This window comes from Pseudoliparis swirei, chromosome 8 (genome assembly GCF_029220125.1).
Source record: "Pseudoliparis swirei isolate HS2019 ecotype Mariana Trench chromosome 8, NWPU_hadal_v1, whole genome shotgun sequence".
NCBI classification, from domain to species: domain Eukaryota; kingdom Metazoa; phylum Chordata; class Actinopteri; order Perciformes; family Liparidae; genus Pseudoliparis; species Pseudoliparis swirei.
In genome coordinates, this window is record NC_079395.1 from 4,905,478 (window position 1) to 4,926,310 (window position 20,833).

General features: G+C 43.7%; 1 protein-coding gene across 13 annotated transcripts in view; it reads right to left on the reverse strand.

The window, feature by feature from the left end:
• The window catches only part of LOC130198302 (adhesion G protein-coupled receptor L2-like), a 151,808-nt gene that overhangs the window by 73,802 nt on the left and 57,173 nt on the right, over positions 1–20,833 (reverse strand). For all 13 annotated transcript variants that reach the window (XM_056421440.1, XM_056421439.1, XM_056421429.1 and 10 more), the window contains exon 2: positions 3,149–3,286. In XM_056421440.1, coding sequence (XP_056277415.1) covers positions 3,149–3,206 — 58 coding nt within the window. In that variant the 5' untranslated portion in view covers positions 3,207–3,286. The remainder of the gene's footprint in view (positions 1–3,148; positions 3,287–20,833) is intronic.

Sequence of the window (20,833 nt, forward strand, 5' to 3'; positions counted from 1 at the left end):
TTAAATCTTTTTTTTTACTTGGTCTGAGGAAATATTAAAATTTTATGAGATAGGATTTTAGAGTTTTCTTAAGCTGTAAGCCATAATCAGCAATATTAAAAGAATAAAAGGCTTGCAATATTTCAGTTGATTTGTAATGAATCCAGAATGCATGACATTTTTGTTTTTTTAATTGCATTACAGAAAATAAAGAACTTTATCACAATATTCTAATTTTCTGAGACAGTCCTTGCGTTGATTGTTGTTTGTCATGTCCAAATGTTGCACCTTCCACCAAAAAAAATTCCTCGTTTGTTTGTGAAAACATTCATTCTTTGGCAATAAACCTGTTTCTGATTCTGATTCTGATTCTGATTATATATATTCCATATTAAAAAGACAAAAGTTTGAAATTTTTTAAAAGTTGAATTAAAACTTTTTTTCCAGCAATAGTAATTAAATACATTTACATTCTGAAAGTATTTCTCTATATATTATTTTAATATGAAACACCGCGGAGATAAAGAAGAAGAAATGGAGCACAAACATCGGGAAGAAAAACTGGCGTATATGGAGAATTTAAAAGGGTTCATATATATAGATATTCCATATTAAAAAGACAAAAGTTTGAAATTTTTTAAAAGTTGAATTAAAAGTTTTTTTTCCAGCAATAGTAATAAAATACATTTACATTCTGAAAGTATTTCTCAATATATTATTTTAAATTTGTATATCTTGTGTACGCTGTTAACAACAAGTGTCACTTTTAAACCATTGATGCCTGTGTTTTATGTTTTATTTATTCTTATTTATTTTTAAATGTCCTGTCTTGTTTTTATACATGTTTCTACCTGTTGCTGCCGACTTAATTTCATTGTATGTGTTTCCAATTACCATAAACATCCGTACCTTACCTTAATGCAAACCGTTCCTACCGCACTCCTTCACAATAAAAGCGCCTAACTGGCTTTAAACGACCGTGTGATCACATCTTAAGTTCAAATGAAAGAACTAGTTAGCGACCAGTCGCCCATTCAGACTTCCAGCCGCTACACACACGCATCGGCATTCCTCTGGAGTTGAGTGTCTGGCAGCCGGGTGTATTTAAGGCCAATAGTCGCTCTTTGTCTTCGCTCTCTCTTTTTTTGGTCTCCACCCACTCCTGAGGGAAATATCTGTCTCTCTCTCTCCGGCTCCTATATGTTCCCCACGGTGTCTGTCTGTCTGCCGCTGGGTGAGCAGGTACTGTGCAAACCTGCTGCGCTCTACGGCTGTCGAGCAATAAAGTTGCTTAGAAAATGAGCTGAAACTTGCACACACAAAAAATACAGATTTAGATGAGATCGTGCAGGTGTAGCATGTGGTACCATGTGGTCGAGTCTTCAGCTCAGAAGGGTTAAAGCCGTAAGACGAAAACACACGGGAAACCGGGAGCTAACCTGTCAATCACCTTGTAGCCCCGCCCCTAAAGCGCCCCCTGCTTTATGGTCCGACTCGAAATGACCATAATGTACTAAATGATGACATCATGCTGTATAGAAGAAGACTTGAAGCTAGAGAATGAGACATAAACTCATGTTTACAATGTTTACTGAGGGAATACATCAAGAGAGAAGTAGTCACTATATAGACTTCTATACAACCAGAGGAGTCGCCCCCTGGTGGTCAGTAGAGAAAAAGCAGCTTTAACACATGCAGCATAGACTTCTATACAACCAAAGGAGTCGCTCCCTGGTGGTCAGTAAAGAGAATGCAGCTTTAACACATGAAGCATAGACTTCTATACAACCAGATAAGTTGCACCCTGGTGTTCAGTAGAGAGAATGCAGCTTTAACACACGAAGCATAGACTTCTATACAACCAGAGCAGTCGCTCCCTGGTGGCCATTGGCGAGAATGCAAGTTTAAAGCACTTCCGCACTTTAATATATATATTTTTTAAATGCTGGCCACTTACAGGATAACAACATGAAAGCCTGACAGCAGTCGGTTTCATTTGATCTGGCACACATTGTTAACGTCGGCCATAACTGACGGGCGTTCATTCAGTCCGGGGGAAGTTCCTACCAGGGAGGGAGGAAAAACACGTCTTTTTTTCCCATTCAGCTCCGTCAATGAGCATTTCAAAGCACCGGGAATGTTTTGGATGAAAGCGATAACCTGATTATACTCTCTCCCGGTGAGGGACAGGAGGTAATTACCGAGTGGAGTTATTTTATTTTTTTGTGGCCGGCACTACTACAGCTGCAGGCGTAGATCATAAGCGGCGGGGATGCGGGGCCCTCAGGGCCGGACTGGCTGAAGGTGAGTGGCATGTGGATAGAATCAGATATTGTTTTCAGAGGAGAAAAACACACACACACACATACACCCACACACACACACACACACACATTCCTTTATTGATGGATGGGCAAATATGCATTCTAGGGCCTGAGAGCCCTCACATCAAGTGAAACCCAAAACCTGGACTTTCTGCATACCGAAGCAGTTTCCCTCTCTGAGAACTCCAAAAGGACTCTTCAATTTAAGTCAGGCCAAATCAGAGGGCAATTCTTCAGATGCCAGAGTGAGACTCTTTTTATTTTATTTAAAAAACAATGCTAATCCACACACACACACACACACACACACACACAAATGCATCTCTGCTCTGAAAGGCTGCTGGGAGAGTCGGCTCCATGGCAATAAGTCTTTGTGAACAAATTGCACAGCACACGGCCAGAACTCAAATTAAACTGGAAGAGAAATCTATCACAAGAGCGAGAGGGGACAGAGAAGAAAGGAAAGAAAGGCAAAATCCAAATTGAAAAGGAAGACCCCAAAATAATGCGCTTCAACGATCCATCTGTAATCAATGCTCGGCAGACAAGCGGTTGATTTTGGGTTACTTTGTCTCCCAAGAAAGGGGGGGGGGGGGATGTGTAATGATTATCATTAAGCAGACATACAGACATCAGGGCTTTTGACGAGCGCGAAACAGACGGAGTGTTTTATGACAATACTTGTAATTACAGCCAAATGTACTAATCCGAGAAGTGAGGGAAGGAAAGCGACACAAAAAAAAGAAGTGCCAGTCGGGATGTCATCGCTTTCTGACGCTTCGCGGTGCATTCAAGTACACCGTCTCGCTCGGAGATGATGCGTTTGAGGAGGCGTCTCTCCTCACCTTGTGAACAGTGGAAGCAGAGGAGGAGCAGCGAGAGGCAGTGGAGCGCGGGGGCCATGTTGGGAGCCTCGCGGGCGATCGTGGCGGAGCGGCGGCGGTCAGCAGCTCACGGAGAAGCACCGCCGGTCGTCATCTCATCTGGAGGAAGAGGAGGAGGAGGAGAAAAAAAGAGAAGGAAGAGCTTTTTAAAAAAAACGAAGGAAGCGGACGGTCATCTTCAGCATCATCGCAGCCGCGGGTGCTCTTCTGTTTTGGTGTGTGTGTGTGTGTGTGTGTGTGTGTGTGTGTGTGTGTGTGTGTGTGCGTGCGCTTGAATGAAATGCTCAGCAAGAGTTCCTGCTATTCGGCTGAATAAACAAAACAAAAAGCATTTTATGGATTTGTTTCCTGGACTTTTCGCAGCGAAGATTCAAACTTCATCCTCAATTGTTCACGCTGGAGAACAACAGCGGCAGGTTCTCGGCACATTCGTCTCCCTCCACGATGTTTACACTGCCTCGTTCTCCCGGGAACCCCGCCCCCAGCGGCCCGTCGCCGGGGCAACGCGTTCGCCACACGGGCCGCTCGGAGAGCTACCGTTCGTCCGCGTCCTTATCGGAAGGGGACGAGCCCCGTTGTCTGCGGCGGGAAAGGTTACAGCCTGAGACGGACTAACGCGCCGGAAAGATAAGCTGCTTAAGTCAAACAGCCGAGGAGGGATGTGTGTGTGTGGCAAGTGAAATGCCACACACACATAACCAATGGCATGTGCACACACCGCTGACTCGCATGCAGAGGCGCCGACATATTGTATCTTGTTTATTCCCATGCGGATGCCATCCAGCATTTCTCACACACACACACACACACACACACACACACACACACACACACACACACACACACACACACACACACACACACACACACACACACACACACACACACACACACACACACACACACACACTAAACCGGCCTCCACCAGCCTGATTATTGTGTCATGAACCTTGTGGAGCCGTCGCTCTGGACGCGCGGAGAAGCTCGAGCGACGCCCGGTCCGAAGGACAACAGCTGAACAATAACAAACAACACGACAACACAAGATAGAAAGTACCGACTGCACCTCGCAGCGTTTATTTCCATGTGAGATCGGCGCTGTGTGCGCCAGGAGAACTCACACGCGGCTCACCTACGATTTATGAGCTAGACTTGGGTGGTTTATTTTATTTTTATCGGGAGTGTTTGTTTTATTCGTCTTCGTTGTTTATCTGCCGGTGGCGCCGGACCAGATCAGATAAGACCCGAAATTGTAAGGTTGTAAGCTCCCCCCGTCTCCCCCCCTCCCTCCCTCCCTCCCTCCCTCCCCCATGCGGGAAGAGTCTCCTCGCTCCACGTCTAACGAGACCGCCGCCACCAGTGGGCAGAACCCCGGCTCTCCGGTGACTTCTTTCCTCCGCCATATATCCTCTGCCTTGTGGGGGCCACGGGGTTAACTGTAATGGTGGTTGACAGGTGGAGATTGGAAACTGTCAGGCCCCCCGGCCCTTCAGGCCCTGCTGAGCCACTCGGCCCCCCCGGACTCCAGAGGGGCGAGCTGCAGACGTACGCCCTCCGCCCTGGGGTGGTTTCCCCCCCGACCAGGCGTCACCCCGCTGGGCGACACGTCACCTTTTCTCCCTGAAGCTGCTCTGGAGCTCATCTTCCTTTAAAAAAATAACACACTGTTTTGTTTGGGGGGGGGGGGGGGGGTCTGCTCTGAATCAGTTCGGACTTGAGATAAAAAGAATTAGGCGATTAACATTAAGATGCTTTACACTGACAGACTTATCATAATGTCACATCAGGGAGCTGACGGTTGTGTGTGTGTGTGTCTGTGTGTGTGTGTGTGTGGGGGGGGAGCTGAGATGTTCTTGAGCAGAAAATGATTTAAAGAGTTGAAGTGAGGCGTCGTTAACTCCTCAGAGATTGTGCAACGGAAATCAGGGAATCGAGGTTACTCGTTTCTTGGCCAACTTTCTATTTCCGCATAATGACCCTCGTGTTTAAAAAAAAAAAAAAATTTAGTTATGACGAACTGTCACCACCTACGCGCAAACATCTAATTAATAATTAATATAAACCACGAGATCTAGCTGCACCAGGTTGGAGAGAGGGCAGACTTCTCCAGGACGAGTCCAGATGGACGAGTCTTCAGGCGAGGAGGGAAAACACGTCCTCTTGGTTTTAGGGTGCACTGTCCCTTTAATTGCTCTTCATGCCAAATTCACAAGAAGCCAAGAAAAAAAAACAGATCCCATTTATAGCTGATCGTTAAGCTAAACGTATTAACTTTACTTATTCTAATGTATGTTTATATAGTGGAGTGGAGAGAATATTATAATAAATATATATATAAAAACACCAGAAGACTTCTGGCTAAATAAAAGTTTTTCATTTTCATCGGCCCCTTCACCTCCTCGTGCTAAAAAAAACACAAGTATATATATATATATCCATCTATATTCCCTCCGGTCTCCGCTCTATTAACAGTATGTCTTTCTGAAAACGAGCCCCCCCCCCAAAAAAACACCATTGGAATGAAAAATGATACACAAACACGGGCGACATCTGTTTTTCTTTCGCCCGCCGTACACACACACACACACACAGTGGAAACCCGAGGAGAGAAATCTATCATCAGTTAAGATAATGGAGAGAATCACAGTCCGCAGCCAATTTTTCACGTCGGCCCGATAGAAATAATAAGCAAGCATTTAAAAAGAGGGACGGCGGGGCAATTAAAAGATAATTAAAATAAATGGAGGGAAGGAGACGGGGCCCACATGTCTTCAACGTGGAAATACAAGTAGTGCCGTGTGCAACAGCCGGGCCGGATGAATGCGAGTCCTCCTTTGACAAAGCTCGTGTCTGCCTCACTCAAGCTGGAGAGGCGTCCAGTGAAAAGGGGGGGAGGAGGAGGAGGAGGTGTGGAGGGAGTTGGGGGAGTTTGGGGAGTTTTCTAAGCCGGCAGGGACTAAATGGATGGGAGAAAGGGAGAGCAGAGGAGGAGAAGAATGGAAGGGGGGGGAGTAAAGAAAAAGGGGGCGGCGGGGTCACCGCGGAGGGGTTGACGGCCCTCGCGAGTACGGCCTGACCTCCACCGGCGTCGCCTCTACGTTTTCTCCACAGGCTTAAGAGAAGACGAAAATAAAAGCCCAGGAATGTTAATTTATTTTTCGATCGTCTACGGCGAGAGAAAGAGAGAGACAGAGAGAAAGAGAGAGAGAGATGGATGAAGAGCGCATACATACATATCAAGTGAGACGGGGAACGAAATGAACGCGCAAGTCCAAGTGTAAGCAAGTGAAGGGAGAGAAAGACAAAATGCAAATGAAATAGAGACGTGGAGCTGGATCTCGCCGACACAAATGAGTCTTTGAATAACTGCTAATTCTGAGAACTTTTGGCCCCGCCCCCATGCCCTACATTCAGGGCAAAGAAAAACACCAGGAAGAAGAAGAAGACGAAGAAGAAGAAGAAGAAAAAAAGAAGAAGGAAAATAAGCGAGAAGAAGAGGAGGAGGAGGAGAAGAAGAAGAAGAAGAAGAAGAAGAAGAAGAAGAAGAAAAAGCACACATGTGAGAGGGGGATTTTTTTCTCTCACAGTTAGTTGATGGGCTAGAAGAAGTAAAGAAAACACTTGTTTTCTCCTCCTGTCCCCCGGTGCTCCGCGATGTTCCCGAGGAACTCTTTAGTCATGACGGTCCTGTCAGGGCGGCGCCTTCAACCCCTCCGGGGACGCCATGATGTCATTTCCTCGGCTCCATCGGAGGGATGAAGAGAGAGAAGTTCGCCGTCAGCTGCCAGAAGCAGACACCGGGCTCGGGGTGCAGTGTTTTCTCTCTTTCCGGGTAAACAGCTCTCAGACGCTGGGCGTGGTTTACTATTTGTGGACCGAGGAGAAGCAACAGAATATCCTAAATAAACTTGTATTGCTCTTTTTTGGGGGTTGATTTTATTTTCTCCATCGAAGCCCAAAAAAGATGCGATTAGATTCGTTAATTGGAGAAGTCGTAAGAAATAATGTGGCTTTTTTTAATGTACATTGCCTCGTGCATGGTTTGCTTTGGGGAAACTAACTATCGTCATGATTGGTTAATCCACCAGTTATTTTCTCAATTAATTGTTAATTGACTATGAAATGTACGAGTTGAGAAAAATTACCCTGAAATTCCTGCAAAGAACATCTTCAAAAAACCAAAATATATTCAGTGTATTATGAAAAAAAGACTGAGAAATAGTCACAATTGGAAGCAGAGAGAGGGCACGTTCGATTAAAGAGATCAAAATATGTGCTGCAGAGCGAAAATATATCTATTTTATATCTATTCTACATCCATATTGTGATATAAATGTTGTCTTTTCCTGGTTTTAAAGGCGGCATTACAGTGATGTCATTTCCTAAACGCACTGATGGAGTTGCTCTATTATTTGTTTTCACCCTCTATTTCATAATATCCACATTACTGCCGATTATTTGTCATAAATCTGTCGTGGTCATCAGGTCTTCGCTCAACAATGCTGTGATATGTGATGTTCTCCATATCACAGCCCCAAGCCGCTGTTCTTGTTCTTGGCAGTAAATTAATCAGCTTATGGTTTTAGCTCCAGTTTTGCTTGGATTCATTTTCAGGAAATAGGTATTTATGGGATTACTCCTTATGAGCCAGCGTGCGCTATTTATTCCATCATAATTAAAGCCCGGTCCAGAGCCCGTAAATAATGAATGAGTCAACAGATGTTTGTGAGACGGGTGAAAGATGGCCCACGTTCTCGCATCTTCTGTTGAGGGTCACAGTGATTTCACCGGAACATCGAAATGGCTTGTCAATGGCGTGTCAATGGCGTGTCAATGGCATGTCAATGGCTTGTCAATGGCTTGTCAATGGCATGTCAATGGCGTGTCAATGGCGTGTCAATGGCATGTCAATGGCATGTCAATGGCATGTCAATGGCATGTCAATGGCATGTCAATGGCATGTCAATGGCATGTCAATGGCACGTCAATGGCACGTCAATGGCACGTCAATGGCACGTCAATGGCACGTCAATGGCATGTCAATGGCACGTCAATGGCTTGTCAATGGCTTGTCAATGGCATGTCAATGGCACGTCAATGGCACGTCAATGGCTTGTCAATGGCATGTCAATGGCATGTCAATGGCATGTCAATGGCACGTCAATGGCACGTCAATGGCTTGTCAATGGCATGTCAATGGCATGTCAATGGCATGTCCTCATTTTGTCTTCAAAGATAAACGACTCGGAGAAAATGAGATTAAATGAAAGCAGACCTGAAGCTTCTGAGTGTAAACACTCTGCAGAGCTGGAAGCTCAGAAAGCCCAAACAGAAGCCTCCTGACTGGTGGGATGGAGAGAGAGAGAGAGGGAGGGGAGAAGGAGAGGGAGAGACAAGGAGAGAGATGGAGAGAGAAGAGGGAGATGGAGAGAGAAGGTGATGGAGAGAGAGGACGAGAGAGAGGGAGAGAGATGAAGGGAGGAGAGAGAGGGAGATGGATAGGGAGAGAGAGGGGGGGAGGGAGGAGAAGAGGGATAGAGATGGAGAGAGAAAGAGGGAGAGAGGAAGGGAGAATGAAAGAGAGGGAGATGGAGAGAGAGGGAGGGAGTGGGAGAGAGGGATATGGATAGGGAAAGAGAGAGGGGGGAGGGAGAAGGAAAGAGGGAGATGGAGAGAGAGAGGGGGGAGAGAGAGAGGGAGAGATAAGGAGAGGGAAAGAGAGAGAGGGAGAGATGTGGAGGGAGATAGGGAGAGAGAGAGGGAGGGAGATGGAGAGGGGGATGGAGAGAGGAAGAGCAAGGTGGATGGATATGGAGCGGGAGAGAGGGAGGGAGAGAGGGACAGAGAGGGAGTGAGAGAAATAGAGAGGGGGAGGGAGGAAGATGGAGGGGGATGGAGAGAGTGAGAGAGAGGCAGAGGGAGAGAGAGAGCAAGGGAGAGAGGGACAGAGCGAGAGAGAGGCGGAGGGAGAGAGAGGGAGAGAGGGACAGAGAGTGAGAGTGAGAGTGAGTGAGAGAGAGTGAGAGTGAGTGAGAGAGTGAGAGTGAGAGAGAGCGAGAGAGAGGGCACAACAGTTGGTGTGTTCAGCCGCTCTCGGCCAGCGATGGAGGAGAGAAGACGCTGCCAGCGGGCAGATGGACGTCGTGAAAACCGAGAGGGGCGAGCAACGCAGAGACAAAGAGAGAGAGCGAACAACCAGGTTAGTGTCCAGCTAAGTGAAGAGAGGGCGGCCATCGCCTTCAAAGGAGCCCGGCAGAGAAGGAGGGAAGTGGACACCTTGGCCCAGGGCTGGAGTTGAAAACCCCAAATCAACTTGAAATGTTATTTACTGTTATTTACATCGTTGATTAAACCGCCGTCTATGTGTACCGTCCATCGTAGAGCCGTGCGGTCGATATCAACTCCTGGAGCACATACCAACTCAAACTTACAACAAATATTGTGTATATTGTCTTCATCAAGTGTAATGAGGAGACAAATTCACATTCTCATGGACCGACATGATGTCTTAAATCATCCGAAACACCCAAAATATTCACTCTGGTCTTATTCAAGCTGGAAACCAGAGAATTCTTAAAATAAAATATATTCTCTTCAAACTGCCGTTTGATTCATTTAAAAAAAGATCTTTCTTTGGGTTAAATCGACATATTTTGTTGAGCTCCGGGGTGACGCGTATGAATATAACATTGTTTCTGGTATTATAACATATGTATCAGAAAAACTCAACTATGGATTGGAGCGTGTGGGGGGGGTTAAAAATGCGAGTTTGATTCTCTAATAATTGGCCACAGGTCGCTCGGAGCTCAGTAGCCAATCCCGCTTGGCGTGGACATGAACAGGCCGACCTCGGAGCAGTTGGTTAAGCAGTGGGGTCACCGGAGAGGAGCAGAGATCAGCTCCAGACCGGCTCCTCTTCCTCCACGAGTCTCGGTACTTCTGGTATAAATGTAGCACTCACACACTGCACACACACACACATTAAAAACCAGCCCCCCCCCCATGAACTAACATCACACTCCCAACACATTCACGCAATCTTTCAACGCGTTTTGCAGCAGGTGATGCGTTCAGGTTCACGCCTCGCGTTTTTTTTTTTTTACACCCCGTCGCCTCGTTCGGAAATTCGGTGCAAAAATGCACATCAAGTGGCTGCTAATCCGCAACATGTGTTGGTGCTAATGAACAACAGGCGGGCGAGCGGGGGTGGGGGGAAAGTGTGCAATCAGTTTTTTCATGCGCCGCCGCCATGGCAACGACAACAACAACGACGAATCGCTGTTTTTTAGTTTTTTTTTTTAGACGAGGACAAAACAGAAGAAGAAGAGAATAGAAGGAGAAGGGGCGTGGCCTCCAGACGCGAGTGATGTCCCTTTGGGGGGAAAGCCAGAGGGGTGTGCAGAGTCCCCCCCCTCCTCCTCCTCCTCTCCAAATGATTTTCAACCTATCTCAAGGTTGGCAGAGGTTTTTACCGGAGGTTATTTGAGCTTCCCGTATTTGCTCGGCCGGTTAAATCCGCACATTTTACCGACACGGCAGGATTCAGATGGGACCCAAATTACAGACATGGAAAAATTAATCCCATCCAAAGTGGTGCTTTCAACAGCGTTGGACCAAGTGACTCTGAAAAATAAAATGCAAATTGAACAACCGACATTAGTCCTCGAGGGGAGCAGGTAGCTGGCGGTGTGACCCAAAAAAGCAAATTATGAATTATTGCAAATAGGTAGTGTTGGGTTTTTAGTAAATCTGAGGGGGCACATGAAGTAAGAGGTCCTGTCTTTATAATATTCATATCTGTGCCTCGACAACATTTGACATTTGTTTGGCACTTTTTTGGCTTTTTCAAATGAAAGACCCCCCAAAAAAACTAATATTTCTCCAAGAAAAAGATAATTAGCCTCTTTTGAAGCGGTCATATTATTTTTTTACTTAATAATATTCATGTCTACCAAACGACACATCATTATGAAATTGGTGATGGAGCTTCCCAAAACATTATTTGTGTAAAAAATAAATAAAAAATTCCTGCATTATTTATATAATAACGTCACTTTTAGTTTTTTGCTGAGCTTAAACGAGTCAATCGAAAAAATAATCAGCAGCTATTTTAATCATTGAGAATTAATTAAGTCCTTTTTAAGACTTGCTGAGCCGGGAAAAAAATGGAGGCTGTTCTGTTTTTTAGGGCTCGAGGAACTTTTAACGCGTGGTTTAATGGGTCAAGTGATGCATAAATTAATCGAGGAAATCATCTGCAGAAGAATCGATAACAATAACACTCTCACTTCTCCAGAGTCGCGTTTTTTCCGAAGAACACCGACTGGAGGCTAAATGTAAAGATGCTGTATATAAATATATATATTTATTTTTTAACCCAACTAAAAATGTGCGGAGGAGTTTGCGGTATCATTCCCCAGCCTCGAGGTGCAGATACAACCTCCACCAATTAGAGAGCCTCGCTGGCTGGGCCCACTCGATGGTTCCCGACGAGCCAATGAGACGACTTCTAAAAAAGACGCCTCCGGCCGCACGGTTGCCGTGCCGACGGGCCTCTGGTTTTAAATCACCTTTTAAATCAGACATGTGACATCTGCTCACATCCCCTTCTCAGAGGTAATTATATGGTTTTCATTCAGCTGGAAACAATTGAATACGTCGACGATGATGATGATGATGATGATGATGACAAGCACCCGGCTCGCCGTCTGAAGTTCAAACTCTCGTCCAACTTAAAGCACATTTTGGGTCCTGAATAATGCAGCAGGCGTTGCATTACTACCTTTGCGCGGTCAGCACCCGGGCTGCATTGTAACCGTGGACGATGTGTGTGTGTGTGTGTGTGTGGTCTCTATTCATCCAGTGTGTCTGCAGTGACTGACGTGCATTAATTCGCCTTAATTCGAGGCCGTAATGTGCACTCAGGAGCCTCGTGACGGGCATTGAGTTGCTGCCCGAGTGTTACGCTGATGAAAATCATCAAGGGGAAAATGTAAGGTCTATTACAACACACACAGGGCGCTGAAATCTTGTGTCACAATATTAATACGGATACTTTTCTGATGTCAAATCCGACAAAAAAACCGCCTCGGAAATGTTCCCACAGTTCACCGAGCGTCGTAAACTGTCATGAAGTTTGAGCTTAAAGGACATAAAGTGATATTAAAATGTATTAATTGGCTTAGTGTGCCAAATAAACTGGCAACTAAAAGCCTTTTTGACAATAAAACAATCAAATATATTTGAATTCATTAGAATCAAAACTAGTGTTGCTATTTCAGATCATTTTAAAACTGCACTGGGTATTTTAAACACATCGGATTCTGGGGGGGAAATGAAATTTTGGGAACATTTAACAGACGGAACACCGCAACCACTTTGCACTCCCACAATACATACCAACCACGTTAAGATAGTCAATAAAAAGGGGGTTTAATATGCTCGGGAAAAGAATCAGAAGCCGTAAAAAAAAAAATCAGTGTGGAGCATATCAAGATCCTAACCGGAGGACGCTGGGACTACGATACCCACAAGCCCTGAGGTGGGCGCCTCCCTCGGAGAAGTGAAGTCTGCTGCTGGTGCAAATTAACGTCACACTCCGCTCTGCAGGATTTCCCTGAAAGTTGGAAGTTTGGATCTGGTGGCGGCGCAGAAAGCCAGAGCAGGAAGTGGGCTTTCATTCCTGGAACGCGGCGCCGCTCCAGCGGTCCTGTAAAACAGTCCGATGCTCCTCGGCCATGACGCGACCGAGTGGAGTAATCGTCGGGGGCCTAATGAGTCCCGCGAGACGGCTGCCAACGCCGTCACGGACCCACCGCCGTGTCTGGCGGCGGACATCTTTTCTGCTTCTCATTTCAGTGTGTGTGTGTGTGTGTGTGTGTGTGTGTGTGTGTGTGTGTGTTTTTCTAAAGGGCACCTTCCTCATCAAATGTTCCAGTTTGCCCACTAAGTGTCTGTCGGGGGCCGGCGTGGTGTAATACGCAAACGAGTTGCATAATGGGTAAAATAATACCAATGTATTCATTCGCAGGTGCATGTAAATATGAACTATATGAATGTATGTATATGGTGGGGAATAGAAAAATGATTGGGCGGTACTGGAAGATCTACATTTATGAATATGATCAGACATCATCAGTCCCCTGGGTATGTCGAATGGAGCAGGGCGTTGAGAAACACACAGAAACATGAGGTGAACTCTGCAGGAAATAGACTCGTTGAATAAGACATGTTATACAATATTGCCCCCACAACAAAAATGTGTGGGTGTGTAGCGGTCGATGTACACACCACTGTGTGTTACGGGTAGTGTGTGCACTGGTAGTTCTGCCTCAAACACACTCAGAAACAACGTCTTATGAGATGAGACTTGGAATATATATATATATACACTACCGTTCAAAAGTTTGGGATCACTTAGAAATGTCCTTATTTTTCAAAGAAAAGCATTGTTTTTTTCAATGAAGATAACATTAAATCAATCAGAAATACACTCTATACATTGTTAATGTGGTAAATGACTATTCTAGGTGGAAACGTCTGGTTTCTAATGAAATATCTCCATAGGTGTATAGAGGCCCATTTCCATCAACTATCACTCCAGTGTTCTAATGGTACATTGTGTTTGCTAATCGCCTTAGAAGACTAATGGATGATTAGAAAACCCTTGAAAACCCTTGTGCAATGATGTTAGCACAGCTGAAAACTGTTTTGCTGATGAGAGAAGCTATAAAACTGGCCTTCCTTTGAGCTAGTTGATTATCTGGAGCATCACATTTGTGGGTTCGATAAGACTCTCAAAATGGCCAGAAAAAGAACTTTCATGTGAAATTCGCCAGTCTATTCTTGTTCTTAGAAATGAAGGCTATTCCATGCGAGAAATTGCAAAGAAACTGAAAATTTCCTACAGCGGTGTGTACTACTCCCTTCAGAGAACAGCACAAACGGGCTCTAACCAGAGCAGAAAGAGAAGTGGGAGGCCCGGTGCACAACTCAGCAAGAAGACAAGTACATTAGAGTCTCTAGTTTGAGAAATAGACGCCTCACAGGTCCTCAACTGGCAGTTTCTTTAAATGGTACCTTCAAAACTCCAGTGTCAAGCGTCGACAGTGAAGAGGCGACTCCGGGATGCTGGCCTTCTAGGCAGAGTGGCAAAGAAAAGCCATATCTGAGACTGGCCAATAAAAGAAAAGATTGGTATGGGCAAAAGAACACAGGCATTGGACAGAGGAAGATTGGAAAAAGGTGTTATGGACAGATGAATCCAAGTTTGAGGTGTTTGGATCACACAGAAGAACATTTGTGAGATGCAGAACAGGTGAAAAGATGCTGGAAGAGTGCCTGACACCATCTGTCAAGCATGGTGGAGGTAATGTGATGGTCTGGGGCTGCTTTGGTGCTGGTAAAGTGGGAGATTTGTACCAGGTAAAAGGGATTTTAAATAAGGAAGGCTATCACTCCATTTTGCAATGCCATGCCATACCCTGTGGGAAGCGCTTGATTGGAGCCAATTTCCTCCTCCAACAGGACAATGACCCAAAGCACACCTCCACATTGTGCAAGAACTATTTAGGGAAGAAGCAGGCAGCTGGTCTGCTGTCTGTAATGGAGTGGCCAGCACAGTCACCAGATCTCAACCCCATTGAGCTGTTGTGGGAGCAGCTTGACCGTATGGTCCGCAAGAAGTGCCCATCAAGCCAATCCAACTTGTGGCAGGTGCTTCAGGAAGCGTGGGGTGACATTTCAACAGATTACCTCAACAAATTAACAGCTAGAATGCCAAATGTCTGCAATGCTGTAATTGCTGCAAAAGGAGCATTCTTCGACGAAAGCAAAGTTTGAAGAAAAAAATGTATACTTCAAATAAACATCATTATTTCTAATCTTGACTATATTTTCTATACATTTTGCAACTCATTTGATAAATAAAAGTGTGAGTTTTCATGGAAAACATGAAATTGTCTGGGTGATCCCAAACTTTTGAACGGTAGTGTATATATAAACTGTGTAAAGAAAATGTCAAAATCAGGATTTAAAGCTGCACTTATGTACATATTATATATATATATACATATTTATATATATATATTTATATGTCAAAATCAGGATTTAAAGCTGCACTTAAGTATATATTATATATACATATATATATATATATATATATAAACTGTGTAAAGAAAATGTCAAAATCAGGATTTAAAGCTGCACTTATGTACATATTATATATATATATACATAGTTATATATATATATAGATATATATATTTATATATGTCAAAATCAGGATTTAAAGCTGCACTTAAGTATATATTATATATACATATATATATATACACACACATATAAACACTTTTTCAAATGAAAGACCCCAAAAGAAACGACATTTCTCAAAGAAAAAGATGATTAGCCTCTTTTGAAGCGGTCACATGATATTTTTAAACTTTATTATAGTAAACACAGAAGCAACTGAAACGTTATATTTCAAGAACAAGTAAAGGAGGCAGCTAATGTCTCTCTCTCTCTCTCTCTCTAAACTCTGATTTGGGAAATGGGAACATTTCAGATATCTTATGAATGTTTAAGGAAACAACATTACGTTCATAGTTGTGCTCCATGTTCCCGCTCGTGTATTTTAAGGCTGTAACAAACTAACTCCCATAAATCCCGGAGGGGACCGTCCTCGACGAGGTTTCAAGCTTCTAATTTTAACGTTATTTGTCGAAACATTAGTGAATAAGTGAATAAAAACAAGTTTGTAGCGACTTGTTCTCATCGAATGGCCTTTTATTCCGAAACACAGTATTTAACTTAAATACACAGCAAATACCTCCGTACCAGCTCCACAGCTGTATGGGAGCTGGGGAATTAGCATTAATATGCGCCGTACACCTGGACAGGTCTCATGCCTGTTTACAATTAAAAAAGTGTTTTTTTTCTTCTCAGTATTGGTTTCTGTTAATTTGTCCACCCACTCTTGTCTGTTTCTTTAGAAACCAAGACGCAGGCATCCACCGGCAGCCTTTTCCAGAGGGAAGTGGGAACTGGTTGGACTTGTTTTTCGTCTTTCTTTGTCCATAATTACTCTCTTGTTCGCTTCCCTTTCTTTGCCCTGACAGGCTTGTGGATATTATTTAGGACCGGCTCCTCCCGATTCCGCTGTAAAGCACACTTCATATTCATTTTAATGAAAAATAGACCGGTGCTTGTTTTCCCCAGTGGGCTTCAAACGCCTCCCCGTGTGTTCTTCATAGCAGTGGGACTCTGAGGCAATTGGACAAAAAAATATATATATATAATTAATTACATAACACGGCCTCCGAAACAACTAGATGAGTGTTCGGAAATTTCGGGTCCGATGTTTCTGATCGCAGCTTTGGCCAGAACTTCGTTTCTTTAACGCGAATATGTGCAGAATCTGACGGAGGACGAGGACAAACGTAGCCGGGAATGAGTCTCCAGGAAGGACAATAGCGCTGAATTAGAGCACGCCGAATTATACGCTTTACCGGCATTTTCTCAACGTTTTTTTCTCCTGCTCGGCCCATTGTGATGCAAACTGGAGGGGAGAGAGAGAGAGAGAGAGAGAGAGAGAGAGAGAGACAGAGACTGAACTGGAACAATGATGAAAGTGTCGCGCTGTAAGAATCAGGGCAGCTGTCGGGGTGTACGTTTAGTAGTGAAGGACAGATCTGACTGAAGATATGTGTGTGTGTGTGTGTGTGTGTGTGTGTGTGTGTGTGTGTGTGTGTGTGTGTGTGTGCGTGTGTTGCAAAGACACTCTACAGCACACAGATAAATGAAGGTGCCATCTGGAACCGAAAATGGTTCTTCAGAGTGATGCCATAGGAGAACAATATTTGGCTGTACAGAGAACCTTTCAAACCAGGGTTCTTTAAAGAACCATTTCCTTAAATAGTTCTTCAAAGAACCCATAAATGGGTCTCAAAGAACCTTCAAAAGATAGTTCTTTAAGGCACCATTTCTGGTTCCACAAAGAACCTTTCAAAGCAGGCATCTTTAAAGAACAATGTCCTCAAATGGTTCTTCAAAGAACCTATTAAGGTCTCTCAAAGAACCTTTTTAAACCAGGGTTCTTTAAAAAACAGTTTTCTTAAAGAGTTCTTCAAAGAACCTATAAAGGAGTCTCAAATAACCTTCAAAAGATGGTTCTTTAAGGCACCATTTCTGGTTCCACAAAGAACCTTTCAAACCAGGATTCTTTAGAGGACCATTTCCTTAAAGAGTTACACAAAGAACCCATAAAGGTGTCTCAAAGAACCTTCAAAAGATGGTTCTTTAAGGCACCATTTCTGGTTCCACATAGAACCTTTTAAACCAGGGTTCTTTAAAGAACCATTTCCTTAAATAGTTCTTCAAAGAACCCATAAATGGGTCTCAAAGAACCTTCAAAAGATAGTTCTTTAAGGCACCATTTCTGGTTCCACAAAGAACCTTTCAAACCAGGCTTCTTTAAAGTACAATGTCCTTAAATGGTTCTTCAAAGAACCTATAAAGGTCTCTCAAAGAACCTTTCAAACCAGGGTTCTTTAAAGAACAATTTTCTTAAAGAGATCTTCAAAGAACCTATAAAGGTGTCTCAAAGAACCTTCAAAAGATGGTTCTTTAAGGCACCATTTCTGGTTCCACAAAGAACCTTTCAAACCAGGATTCTTTAAAGAACCATTTCCTTAAAGAGTTACACAAAGAACCCATAAAGGCTCCTCAAACAAAGCGATGGTTCTTCAGTTGGTGATGGTTCTCCATAGAACCATAAAGAACATTATTTTTCTGCGTGCATGTGTGACCGTTAGTCGCTCAGGGTCAAACCTCCATGTTCACTGATTGAGGCTCTTGGCTGTTTCTTCCTCCAGAGAAACGTTCATAAACACTGTTTATGCGGCATTGGAGCGACGCGGCAACAATACAAGGACAACGCGTCTGTGTTTGGAGATCCTGCACGAAAAAACAGAGGTTTAAAAAAACCACACAACTCTTGAACTGTGAAGACACAGCGCTGCTCCAAAGGCTGCAACGTACCACGAGTCACATTTGCGTTCAAAGTGTCTCTGTGAATCTGTGACCGTATGAAATGAGGAAGAAAGACGAACGCTCCATCTTTTCATTCCCCGATTGGTCTAGTCCAACAATCGGAGATATTCTCTCTTTGTTTTTTTTACAGTGATTAAAAACAGTCGGAAAATGAATCAGAAATAATCAACTAATCAACAAACGAGGTCATCTCCAGCGGCGACGGCGTTTAATTGTCCACTCGAATCCACATTTTAAAAAACACGCCGTCTGAGCGTTTCTGTGCTAACAAAAAGTACCAAAACTTTAAACACGTGTCCCGCACATGACAAAGAAGCGTGGCCAGAGAGTGTGTGTGTGTGTGTGTACTCCGATTTAAACCAACAAAATATAAAGCGACAAACACACACACAGCCGCCGTAACACACTCCTTGCTTCAAAAACACACAACATGCTTCTGTGGATGCTTTTTTCCTCGGCTTGCCGAGTTCCCCTTGAGCTGCGAGGCTTAGCCCAACAGTCGTGTAAAGGATGCATGCTTCTTTTATTTCACTTGCAGCCCCTCGGCCCTCCGCCTCCGGGAATTTTCCCCTCCTCCTCCTCCTCCTCCTCCTCCTCCACTACATCATTCCTCTGGGTGTTTGTGCGGTGTCCCTTGGTTACCGGATAAGAGACCCCGGCGAGCCTCGGAGAGTTAAAAGCCTGCCCCGTCCCGCTCGTACGAACAAGACCATCAATAATTCACTCCTTCATCGGGAAGCATTATCTAACAGCCTTATGAAATTTTTAAATGATTCCCGGTGACAACGCGGAAACCGGGAACAAGGCGCTCCCCCCCCCCCCCGTAAGAGGACACGCCGGGCGGCAACAGATACGTGAAAGTGGACGCCAGGCGTGTCAGACGGATTTTAAACCATTACCTATGAAAATACAGACGTGTGTGTGTCTGTTCTCGTGTGTGTGTGTGTGTGTGTGTGTGTGTGTGTGTGTGTGTCAGAGCAGCACAGAGGTGGAAGCGTTTGCTCGGCTGCATTAACGCCCAGCCTCATTCTCATTGACAGTGAAATCCCTCTAAGCCGAGATCAATTACATCCAGCTCTGCTGTAATTAAAATGTCCTAACAAAGGTCTTAGAGCACAGGACAGGAACCGGCCCGCCGGAAAATAAATATATGTATATACAAAATATATATATATATATACATATATAAAATATATATATATTATATAATATATATAAAATATATATATATACATATATATCAAAATATATATATTTTTTTTAAAGAAATATATATACAGGACTGTCTCAGAAAATTAGAATATTGTGATGAAGTTCTTTATTTTCTGTAATGCAATTAAAAAAACAAAAATGTCATGCATTCTGGATTCATTACAAATCAACTGAAATATTGCAAGCCTTTTATTCTTTTAATATTGCTGATTATGGCTTACAGTTTAAGAAAACTCAAATATCCTATCTCTAAATATTAGAATATCATGAAAAAGTATACTAGTAGGGTATTAAACAAATCACTTGAATTGTCTAATTAACTCGAAACACCTGCAAGGGTTTCCTGAGCCTTGACAAACACTCAGCTGTTATAAATCTTTTTTTTACTTGGTCTGAGGAAATATTAAAATTTTATGAGATAGGATTTTAGAGTTTTCTTAAGCTGTAAGCCATAATCAGCAATATTAAAAGAATAAAAGGCTTGCAATATTTCAGTTGATTTGTAATGAATCCAGAATGCATGACATTTTTGTTTTTTTAATTGCATTACAGAAAATAAAGAACTTTATCACAATATTCTAATTTTCTGAGACAGTCCTGTATGTATGCTCTGTCCGACCCACGGCACCATCTCACAGAGAGAGAGCAGTCTAAAAAGATTAGATTCAGGCTTTCACTGGAAGGGAACGAAGTGGCAGCCATGCTTAAAATAAGTATTTTGTGTGTGTGTGTGTGTGTGTGTGTCCTTAATAGGGTCACGATAGGATTTAAGAAAAGTGTTTCAAATGAAACACAATTGCACAAGTCCATAAAATGAGAGCAAATTCTTATTGATCGATAGCAGAGTACAGACACACCAAACCCCCCAACACCCCCCATCTTTGTTTTTGTAGCCCTTGCTGGGAACGAAAACCAATTATTTGTTCTCTTAAGTACATTTGATGCTCGGCGGAGAGATGACATAATGCTTATGAGTCTCCTAATTAAAGCTCATCGAGATCTGATCTGCTCGGCTGATCAACACCGAGCCTCCTCCTCTCCGTCTTTCTCGCCCTCTCGCTGGATTTAAAGAGGCTTTTTGAAAATGCCGGAAACCAGCAGAACTAAACCAGAAAGTCTTCCTTCTTTCTTCCCTTTGCCAACGATGCTATTTACGTGCAGCGTGTATCTTCTTTTCAATGTTGACTGCCAGAAATCATAAGTAGATTTCACACCGCTGCTGACGAATATATATTTTTTTACATGATAATTCATCATCGTATGAAACCCGAGCATCATCAATAAAATGGCAGCCACCGAAATTAAACTTGAAAGCTGTTCCCCCGCTGCGCCGAGGAGGGGGACGAGTCCACGAGAGAAGAGAGAGAGAGAGGGAGGGAGAGAGAG